Here is a 12309-nt window from a genome sequence, read left to right on the forward strand (position 1 = left end):
TTTTTCTAAAAACCTGTTTTTGCTTTATCATAATGGGCTATTTGTGTGTAGATTGATAAGGAACATTTTTATTTAATCTATTTTATGAATAAGGCTGTAACGTAACAAAATGTGGAAAGAAAGTCAAGTGGTCTGAATATTTATTTATTTAGTTTTTCGCCTCAAAATAACAACTGTTTATAGAGAAACAAAACAATTGGATGTTCTGATTCTATGTCGATGCTTAAATACATTCGAAGGCTATTTTTTTTCCCCTTCTCTCCTCCGTCTTGGAGGAAACTAACAAAATACATGCGAGTGTAATTAAATTGCGCCTCTAGCGGAGTGAGGAACGTGCCGGTCTTGTGATGGTTCTGTATTCCTGCAGCTCATTTCTTGGCAAAGTTTACAAATAATAGATACACTTACTCATGATATACTTCTGCCAGGCTAAGACTACTTTGCAGTTAAATGTTTAATTGAGAAGGGTTTTGGGGGGGGGGGGGAGTATTTTTTGTCAAACCCACAAGACAGTTATCACGTTAACTGGTTACACATGGACACGTGCACCACACAGACACGGGCAATATTGATGTTAGGTTTGGCTTTTTAAGCCAATAGAGGCTAACCAGGGTTGGGATAAAGTCAATGTTGCATTGATTAGATAGTAGCTTGTGGTGTCTGATACTTGTGAGATTTGTTTATGATCGTTTGCAGTGGAAGATCTGAAAATTGCCAGGTACTTTCAGATTTGTCATAAGGTCGCCTGCGAGCTACTGGTAGGAAACCCCTGGTATTAACAAGCGCACACACACACACACACACACACACACACACACACACACACACACACACACACACACACACACACACACACACACACACACACACGAAGCAGTAAACCCATTGGAACAACAGCACTACCCAGCACTTCAAAAACAAAAAAGATTTCCTGTTGAGAATAAAACCTGTTAAACAAGGTCTATGAGTTGTAGTTAGTTTAGAACCACTGGGGCAGAAGAACGGCTCTCAAACCAACATGTGTTTGTCCATAAAGACAAATTGAGGACTCTATTTCCCTAAAGGAAGTTCGAGCACGGGGCAGCGCCGTTGAGGACTTACACCATTTTGAAGTAGTCAACTGGGTGGGACTTCCTATGGGTTAAGGAAGGATCACATGATTCCATCCAGGTCACACCAGTAAGGATCAGCCAATGAATTATACTCGTGAGGAAACATTCCATAACTCCAGGGGGCAGTAAATCACCATCCTTGTCTTTATACCTGTTCAGACAACACCCTCCAGGGGGCAGTAAATCACCATCCTTTAAACCTGTTCAGACAACACCCTCCAGGGGGCAGTAAATCACCAACCTTGTCTTTAAACCTGTTCAGACAACACCCTCCAGGGGGCAGTAAATCACCAACCTTGTCTTTAAACCTGTTCAGACAACACCCTCCAGGGGGCAGTACGCACATTTTCAGTTTGTTTACCAACTCATAGAAATAGTAGAAGAACCAAAAGTGACTACTTCAAAATGGAGTTGACCTCAATGGCCCTGCCCGTGCTCTAACAGACACCATAATGAGACGGATACAAAGAAGAGTGCTCTATCATTCTCTATGGTGTCGCCCTCTTTTAGCCTAAAATACGATATGTTTTCATTAACACAGGATTCTGTAATAAAGTGGGTATTTTTTTACAAGGAGCCCGTGTGCCCCTTAATTTGGAAAATGTAGGGGCACAATGAAAACTATGAGGTAATAGAATGTTTAACATTTCTCTAGGTCGCAAAGTTGCTCCTAAATTTAAAAAAAATAAATGAAATAAAAAAAGAATCACAGGTCACAAAAATAAAAAATATTTAGGTTGATATGCAAGTAAAAATGGGGGCACTGTAGAGCCCTGAGACACGTCCTCTAGAGCCCTGAGACACGTCCTCTAGAGCCCTGAGACACGTCCTCTAGAGCCCTGAGACACGTCCTCTAGAGCCCTGAGACACGTCCTCTAGAGCCCTGAGACACGTCCTCTAGAGCCCTGAGACACGTCCTCTAGAGCCCTGAGACACGTCCTCTAGAGCCCTGAGACACGTCCTCTAGAGCCCTGAGACACGTCCTCTAGAGCCCTGAGACACGTCCTCTAGAGCCCTGAGACACGTCCTCTAGAGCCCTGAGACACGTCCTCTAGAGCCCTGAGAGACACGTCCTCATTTCCATTTGATTTGACAGACCTTCGACCAGAGTTAGCGCAGAGGAGGAGGGAGGTCAGAAACACAACACACAGATTCAGTCAACCTGCCTAATGCTTTGTCATCACGTGCAACCTAGCAGCCATGTTAAGTTACGCCTGGTGCTTGTTGCAATGACTACTAGACCCATTTCATTCAGTAAGTCAGACAACATGACAAAACATTAGGTGGCATTGCTTGAATCTATAGTACGCACACACACACACACACACACACACACACACACACAGTGTTGTCCTTCTCACCCTGGTGATTGTGAAACTGCCTACCTTCTCATCTAAGCTCCACTGTAGCTTAGCAACCTGGACACAGATGGAGGAGGGAGAAATAAAGAGACAGAACAAAAGACAATGTGTAACTGAATCACGACAGGATGCAAAAAAGGAAACCAAACAATAGGCCTTGATGATGATGTGAGGAAGTCAGTAAACTGGTCCCAGATCTGTAGTTCTCTTGATGGGCTACAGAATATAGTGATGTAAGGAAGTCAGTAAACGGATCCCAGATCTGTAGTTCTCTTGATGGGCTACAGAATATAGTGATGTGAGGAAGTAAACTGGTCCCAGATCTGTTAGTTCTCTTGATGGGCTACAGAATATAGTGATGTGAGGAAGTCAGTAAACTGGTCCCAGATCTGTTAGCTCTCTTGATGGGCTACAGAATATAGTGATGTGAGGAAGTCAGTAAACTGGTCCCAGATCTGTTAGCTCTCTTGCTTACTCTACAGATGCCATTGTCTCATGGAGTTGGCGTGATAACCCAAACAGACTGGAACTCAAGCTAGGAAATCAACGTTTTAAACAATGATATATATACACACACACACACACACACACACACCCTGGATTGCTGATGCTAAGTTTTGGCCATGGAGATGCTTTGAAGCCATTTTCGGTCGGCCATATTGTCTTTCCTCATATGGCCGACCGAAAATGGCTTCAAAGCATCTCCCCGCGTCACGCCACAGACTGGCCCTCCCCGCGTCACGCCACAGACCGGCCCTCCCTCCCCGCGTCACGCCACAGACCGGCCCTCCCCGCGTCACGCCACAGACCGGCCCTCCCTCCCCGCGTCACGCCACAGACCGGCCCTCCCGCCCCGCGTCACGCCACAGACCGGCCCTCCCTGCGTCATGCCATAAACGGTGCAACATTAGGCATCAGATTACAGTAGAGAGACCCATTCCAAAACAGCCACCTCGCTGACATGCTCACCAGACAGACGACTGGAAGGACGACAGTAAGATCACAGAAACCACAAAAATCACTCCAATGCGAACATCTCAAAATATATATTTTTTTTACATGACTAAAGCTATTCCAACACTGTCATTGTTTCAAATGCACATTCTTAACAGGGTTAATATAACCTGGACCAGCAGCCAGGACCAGCAGCCAGGACCAGCAGCCAGGACCAGCAGCCTGGACCAGCAGCCAGGACCAGCAGCCTGGACCAGCAGCCAGGACCAGCAGCCAGGACCAGCAGCCAGGACCAGCAGCCTGGACCAGCAGCCTGGACCAGCAGCCTGGACCAGCAGCCTGGACCAGCAGCCTGGACCAGCAGCCTGGACCAGCAGCCTGGACCAGCAGCCTGGACCAGCAGCCTGGACCAGCAGCCTGGACCAGCAGCCTGGACCAGCAGCCTGGACCAGCAGCCAGGACCAGCAGCCTGGACCAGCAGCCAGGACCAGCAGCCAGGACCAGCAGCCAGGACCAGCAGCCAGGACCAGCAGCCTGGACCAGCAGCCTGGACCAGCCCAGTAATAACAGAGACCAACTGGAGTAGGTTAACGCTCCAAGGACAAAGTAACAGCAGTTTTCGGAAAAAAGAAAGAAAAAAGAAAACGGCCTTGTTGCTATGACAACGTCTGTTAATATTCAGCTATGAACAATAAATAACCCTGACTGTTTGACCCCTGGTGAAAAACACATCCTTCTTCAATACACTGCGTCCAATTGACAACAACACTTTTGAACAGCGGGCCCCGGGCCCCGAATAGGGATGCAGCTTCACTGTAGTCCTACAGTCCGTCTCTGTGTCTGCGTGTCTGGAGGGTTTCACTAAAGGACTGGCTAACAAATAAAGACTCTGTCAGTCCAGATCGTGAGGTTGTCTCTGTACTGCTGAAACACAGAACGAGGCTGTCAGTCACCAGCCTGTTAATTGTCTTAAACCTACTCTTCCCCTCTCCATCTACTGCCGTCTCCCCGCCCCCCCCCCCCTCCCGCCCTCCCCCCCTCCCCTGCCTCCCGCCCTCCCCTGCCTCCCCCCCCCCCCCTCCCCTGCCTCCCCCCCCCCCCCTCCCCTGCCTCCCGCCCTCCCCTGCCTCCCCCCCCCCCCCCCCCCCTGCCTCCCTCCCTCCCCCCTCCCCTGCTTCCCACCCTCCCCTGCCTCCCGGATCTGCAGTCCCTGTTAACCTATGTTGTGTTTGCTCAACAAGGTGTGCTTTAGGGCGGGCTGTTAGAACACACAGAACCGGTTACACACGGACACAACCATCCCACCTTGTTCCACCTCTAGGGCCGTGAGGCTACAGCAGATCTCATGAACATGTTTACATTCTGCAAGGCTAGAAGTTCAATAGTTTACAGCCGTAATAACGTCACACCTTCTCGCACTGACAATTCTTTTACACAGAAATCAATGGTTTCTTTTTATTATCAGGATCGTCAAGTCCAACCTTATTCCTGAATGGACTCTTATCACACTTAAAATGTGTTAGGCAATAACAAACAATTTCTCACATACACCCACGGAGACAAAAAAAAACATAGCCTAGCTTGAAGGCCCTTAAAATAGTCACGCCACCTGTTAATAAAACTAGACGTTCCCATGGACACCGTGGCAATGCAACAGGTGACAGAGCAGGGAACGTTCAGTCGGACACAGGGGCTGCTCGATCAACCCAACTGAACTGAGAGAAAACTTTTCCACTTTACTATAAGACTCAGTCGTATGCTCCTAATAATGCCCCTAATAATGCCCCTAATAATGCTCCTAATAATGCTCCTAATAATGCTCCTAATAAAATGGACACGATGATAACGCGTTTTTGTAACGTTAGACTTATTCTAAAATGCTGTAGATAAATAAATAAAACTCCTCCATCTACCCACAATACCCCATTCTGACAAAGCAGAAACAGGTTAGAAACTAGTGTTTGTGTAAAAACAAGAAAAAAAAAGTGTCAAAAAAATTAGTATTCAGACCCTTTGCTATGAGACTCTAAATTGAGCTCAGGTGCATCCTGTTTCCATTGATCATCCTTGAGATGTTTCTGCAACTTGATTGGAGTCCATCTGTGGTAAATTCAATTGATTGGACATGATTTAGAAAGGCACACACCTGTCTATATGAGGTCCCACAGTTGACAGTGCATGTCAGAGCAAAAACCAAGCCATGAGGTTGAAGGAATTGTCTGTAAAGCTCCGAGACAGAATTGAGTTTAAAAAATAAAAAAATAAAAAAAAAAATATGTTGTTTTGTCATTATGGGGTATTGTGATGTCATTATGGGGTATTGTGATGTCATTATGGGGTATTGTGATGTCATTATGGGGTATTGTGATGTCATTGTGGGGTATTGTGATGTCATTATGGGGTATTGTGATGTCATTGTGGGGTATTGTGATGTCATTGTGGGGTATTGTGATGTCATTGTGGGGTATTGTGATGTCATTGTGGGGTATTGTGATGTCATTGTGGGGTACTGTGATGTCATTGTGGGGTACTGTGATGTCATTATGGGGTACTGTGATGTCGTTATGGGGTACTGTGATGTCGTTATGGGGTACTGTGATGTCGTTATGGGGTATTGTGATGTACATTGATGAGAGAAAAAAAGAAAGATTTAATCCATTTTAGAATAAGTCTGTAACGTAACAAAATGTGTAAAAAGTCAAGGGGTACAGAGACTGTCACGTCTATCCTGAGTGCCAGTATATTTGTGCTGCTTGACAATGACAGCAAAGGAATAATAGGCAAGAGTACAGACAGATCTGGGACCAGTCTACAGCACTCCTGTGGTAGGACAGAAAGAAAGAGCTGGTAAATCAGCTGGGGGTCAATGGTTATGGAAGGGGTGTGTGTGACTCACTTGTTCAAGGCTGTCATCCTCCGCCAGCGTCCTCGTGTCTCCGTTACGGTTGATAGGGATCTCCATAGTGGCTGCTTTACTCAGCATACTATCTGTCCTACACCAGAGACACAGAGACAGAGAGACAGACAAGAGAGACAGACAAGAGAGACAGACAAGAGAGACAGACAAGAGAGACAGACAAGAGAGACGAAGAGAAGAGAGACGAAGAGAGACGAAGAGAAGAGAGACGAAGAGAGACGAAGAGAGACGAAGAGAGACGAAGAGAGACGAAGAGAGACGAAGAGAAGAGAAGAAGAGAGAGAGAACAGCGAGAGAACAGCGAGAGAGAGAACAGAGAGAGAGAACAGAGAGAGACAGAACAGAGAGAGACAGAACAGAGAGAGACAGAACATGGAATTAGTCCAATCCAGAACACAATAACCACAGGCTGATTATGATGCTGTAAGGCCCGAGATGAGAAGATGTGTTTCAATAGACATGCGTTTTTTCCAAAGAGAACGTCTCACACTCAGCACATGAAACAAAGCGTTGTCATGGTGGGTATGTATATATAATAAAGGCCAGTGTACTGACAATGACACCGGCTGTTCAAGTGGCCAACCATTCATTCAGCTCTATTGAGATACATTAAAACAGGGTCTGTTAACGCTGCGCACACACACACACACACACACCAGGGTTTCTATTAGCTGGTAATCGCCAGCTATTGGCTCTAAAAAAAACCACATTGACTGGGAGAAAAACAACGGTAGTCAGGAGAGACAGGTAGTCAGGTAGTCAGGAGAGACAGGTAGTCAGGTAGTCAGGAGAGACAGGTAGTCAGGCTATCAGCCTACCCACCACTTTACAATGTGAGTAGCCTACTGAACGGGGGGCCCCTGGTAACATTACCGGTAGCCTACTGAATGGGGGGCTCTGGTAATATTACCGGTAGCCTACTGAACGGGGGGCCCCTGGTAATATTACCGGTAGCCTACTGAACGGGGGGCCCTGGTAATATTACGAGTAGCCTACTGAACGGGGGGCCCTGGTAATATTACCGGTAGCCTACTGAACGGGTAATATTACGGGTAGCCTACTGAACGGGGGGCCCTGGTAATATTACCGGTAGCCTACTGAACGGGTAATATTACGGGTAGCCTACTGAACGGGGGGCCCTGGTAATATTACCGGTAGCCTACTGAACGGGTAATATTACGGGTAGCCTACTGAACGGGGGGCCCTGGTAATATTACCGGTAGCCTACTGAACGGGTAATATTACGGGTAGCCTACTGAACGGGGGGCCCTGGTAATATTACCGGTAGCCTACTGAACGGGTAATATTACGGGTAGCCTACTGAACGGGGGGCCCTGGTAATATTACCGGTAGCCTACTGAACGGGTAATATTACCGGTAGCCTACTGAACGGGTAATATTACCGGTAGCCTACTGAACGGGGGGCCCTGGTAATATTACCGGTAGCCTACTGAGGCTACAATGTGAGCATTTTCAAAAACCATACTTCATTTTTTTCAAACCTGAAATGTTTTTTTTAAAACTTCATTTTATGGAGGCATGTCTTACCGTGCTTGAAAATCTGAAGGCAATTTATGTTATTGAAAGATGTAGGCGGTGCTCTAGTTTCCAGTTTGGGGAAGCATAACATTACCAGTTATCCTAACATTCCTACCACTCTTTGTATCAGTTCTGACTTTCTATATGGGCATTTGTCTATGAACAGTTTCATTTCAATAATAATTAAATTATTTTAGGTTTCTCAAATCATTGTCAATGTGGTTCATCATAAAAATCTGAATTAATTATTATTATTTTTTTAAATGTCAAAGTTCAAATTGAACTAAAATGCGAGAGCCTACGCCATTTGGACACATTGATACACAGTGATCATTAAACGGCAAAAAGTGGCTAAATGAGAACTCAGAGATGCAGCCGTTGGCCAATAACAACAACTTAATAAATGAATAATAATAATAATAATAATAACTTGTTTATAACTTCACTTAATAAATTACTAATAATAACTTAATAACAATAACAACTTAATAACAATAATAACTGAATTAGTTGACAATAAAAAAGTTAACATACAAAGCAGACAAATAAAATAAAATAAAATAAACTGGAAAATATCCTGATGAATTCTGTTATTATTATTGTTATTATTATTGTTATTATTATTGTTATTATTATTGTTATTATTATTGTTATTATTATTGTTATTAATTATTGTTATTAAGATGAATTCTGGTTCTTTCCAATAACGTTCGTCTCTCTGCTCCACCCGTCTGCCTCCCTTTCTTAGTTGTCTATTTTTGACTTGAGCTTCTTCACTGGTGAAGTGCAATATTGTATCAAATCACTCAACTGGATCCATGAAGACGTCTGTAGAGAAAACACTCAACTGGATCCATGAAGACGTCTGTAGAGAAAAACCAGCCTGTTTCCAGACGTTCAGTTTCCTGCTCCAGTGAGCTTGGCACAGACAGCTGGGTTTTTTTGTTGGGTTTGTTGCAAAGGGGAAAGGTATTTTATGACGCTTTCCACTGGATATATGGGGTCATCACATTATATTTTTGTCTTTTCAAATCGAGGATTGGTGATTATCGAGGGGGAGATTGTTGGAAAGATTATTTTTTCTAAATAGACCTACTGAGGAACTTATTATCATTCACAAAGGATGTAAAAAATTAAAAAATATATATATTTTTTAACTTTGTTGACTTACTGTGTGAGGTAAAGAAAGAAAAAAAAATGGCAGAAGTTTAGCTTTTTTATAATCAGATATCAAAACATCCTCAAAACGGGCACGTTCCTGCATTTGTGCGCAGCAGGCCAGGTAGGCTACTTCTACGAGTGCTCAGACTCGTGCTCCTCTCTCTCTCTCTCTCTCCCTCAACATTAACAAGACAGAAACCAGACCCATGCTTGTTTCTCACACAGAGCACTACAAACAACAAGACAGAAACCAGACCCATGCTTGTTTCTCACACAGAGCACTACAAACAACAAGACAGAAACCAGACCCATGCTTGTTTCTCACACAGAGCACTACAAACAACAAGACAGAAACCAGACCCATGCTTGTTTCTCACACTACAAACAACAAGACAGAAACCAGACCCATGCTTGTTTCTCACACTACAAACAACAAGACAGAAACCAGACCCATGCTTGTTTCTCACACAGAGCACTACAAACAAGACAGAAACCAGACCCATGCTTGTTTCTCACACAGAGCACTACAAACAACAAGACAGAAACCAGACCCATGCTTGTTTCTCACACAGAGCACTACAAACAACAAGACAGAAACCAGACCCATGCTTGTTTCTCACACAGAGCACTACAAACAACAAGACAGAAACCAGACCCATGCTTGTTTCTCACACAGAGCACTACAAACAACAAGACAGAAACCAGACCCATGCTTGTTTCTCACACAGAGCACTACAAACAACAAGACAGAAACCAGACCCATGCTTGTTTCTCACACAGAGCACTACAAACAACAAGACAGAAACCAGACCCATGCTTGTTTCTCACACGGACCACTACAAACAATAAGACAATCGGGAAGAACAAAAACAATAAAATGGACAACTCATAAATTACGGTTATGAAATATACCCAAGCTTTTTTTCCCCCCCTCACAAGTGTATTAGGTTGTGAACTCTACAAACAACGTTTCCACTCCGAGAATGAGATCTAGTAAATGATTGTAGGCCTAATTAGTAGTACAACATGTATGTAAACAAACGACAGAGATTAACGGTACATTTACTACTGGTGACATATGTACATGGGGAACTGATTAAAAAAAGTCAAACAATTCACATGAAACAACAAATGTGGAAGAATTCAGATCAACTTCCTTCCTGTTTCTCCTGTTCTATTGGTTATTCAGATCAACTTCCTTCCTGTTTCTCCTGTTCTATTGTTTTTTCAGATCAACTTCCTTCCTGTTTCTCCTGTTCTATTGGTTTTTCAGATCAACTTCCTTCCTCTTTCTCCTGTTCTATTGGTTTTCAGATCAACTTCCTTCTTCCGTTGTCCAGAAGACAAAATGGACAAGTCATATTAGCAACTCTTCCTAGTCGTTGCATCTTTAGATTCACCCGTTTCTAAAAAGAGTCACGCCCCCCCCCCCCTCCCCACACATACACGCTGACATTAGGGGGTTCATTTCCCTTTTCTCCCCACATAATAACAGTTTGGTAAATGTTTGAAAATTAAGTGTTAAAAAGCTGTTTTATTACAGGAGTTGAAAGTTCAGATGAATTAGCGTCGTCTCTAACTGTCTGTAATTCTGAACAGCGTAGGTGGACGACCCCTAATGGGTCACACACCCCCCAATGTGTCTGGTAAATCAAACGTTTAAATCTTCCCGGTCACGGTGTCCGGTGCCACATTTTCCTAACAGGAACCCTGACCCATACACACACACACACACACACACACACACACACACACACACACACACACACACACACACACACACACACACACACACACACACACACCTCAGCAGACACACACACACACACACACACACACACACACACACACACACACACACCACTCAGCAGATGTAGACACACACCACTCAGAACACACACACACCACTCAGCAGACACACACACCACTCAGAACACACACACACCACTCAGCAGACACACACACACACCACTCAGCAGATGTAGACACAAACCACTCAGAACACACACACACCACTCAGAACACACACACAAACTCACCACATTTAATTAGCCTACTGAGAACTAACATACACATAACTCACCGAACACTAATTAATTCTCTATTACTGAACGCTGCTGAGATTAAGTGGTACGTAGACCACAATGGAGAGGAGAGTGTGTGTGTGTGCGTGCGCGCTCTCTCTCTCGGGTGAAAAAGGGTGAGGAGGTTAGAGGACTAACTGAAGGTTTATCAGGGTGCTCGTGACATTTTGTCAGCCGGTGATTTGACAATTCAAAATGACTGCCGGTCTCACTGTAATTGACCGTTAATTAACATAAAGACAATTAACATCTCCTGGCTTCCACACGTCGCCTACAATCCACCGATGCTGAACTTTGGAACATCTACATGTTAAAAAGACTAATAAATCCATGTAATATAACCTACACCTTCACAATAAATCCATGTAATATAACCTACACCTTCACAATAAATCCATGTAATATAACCTACACCTTCACAATAAATCCATGTAATATAACCTACACCTTCACAATAAATCCATGTAATATAACCTACACCTTCACAATAAATCCATGTAATATAACCTACACCTTCACAATAAATCCATGTAATATAACCTACACCTTCACAATAAATCCATGTAATATAACCTACAACTTCACAATAAATCCATGTAATATAACCTACACCTTCACAATAAATCCATGTAATATAGCCTACACCTTCACAATAAATCCATGTAATATAACCTACACCTTCACAATAAATCCATGTAATATAACCTACACCTTCACAATAAATCCATGTAATATAACCTACACCTTCACAATAAATCCATGTAATATAACCTACACCTTCACAATAAATCCATGTAATATAGCCTACACCTTCACAATAAATCCATGTAATATAACCTACACCTTCACAATAAATCCATGTAATATAACCTACACCTTCACAATAAATCCATGTAATATAACCTACACCTTCACAATAAATCCATGTAATATAGCCTACAACTTCACAATAAATCCATGTAATATAACCTACACCATCACAATAAATCCATGTAATATAACCTACACCTTCACAATAAATCCATGTAATATAGCCTACAACTTCACAATAAATCCATGTAATATAACCTACACCTTCACAATAAATCCATGTAATATAACCTACACCTTCACAATAAATCCATGTAATATAACCTACACCTTCACAATAAATCCATGTAATATAACCTACACCTTCACAA

At 43.4% G+C, this 12309-nt stretch overlaps 1 protein-coding gene across 4 annotated transcripts in view; it reads right to left on the reverse strand.

The window, feature by feature from the left end:
• LOC139388665 (ADP-ribosylation factor interacting protein 2b) overlaps positions 1 to 12309 on the reverse strand; it is a 47781-nt gene that overhangs the window by 21503 nt on the left and 13969 nt on the right. For 2 of the 4 annotated variants that reach the window (XM_071135480.1, XM_071135482.1), the window contains exons 2-3: positions 6324 to 6420; positions 2498 to 2530 (exon numbers count right to left, since the gene is read on the reverse strand). In XM_071135480.1, the coding sequence (XP_070991581.1) occupies positions 2498 to 2530; positions 6324 to 6410 (120 nt within the window). In that variant the 5' untranslated portion in view covers positions 6411 to 6420. The remainder of the gene's footprint in view (positions 1 to 2497; positions 2531 to 6323; positions 6421 to 12309) is intronic. The other 2 variants (XM_071135481.1, XM_071135483.1) reach the window with 1 other exon arrangement.

Source organism: Oncorhynchus clarkii, chromosome 29 (genome assembly GCF_045791955.1).
Source record: "Oncorhynchus clarkii lewisi isolate Uvic-CL-2024 chromosome 29, UVic_Ocla_1.0, whole genome shotgun sequence".
In the NCBI taxonomy this organism is placed as follows: domain Eukaryota; kingdom Metazoa; phylum Chordata; class Actinopteri; order Salmoniformes; family Salmonidae; genus Oncorhynchus; species Oncorhynchus clarkii.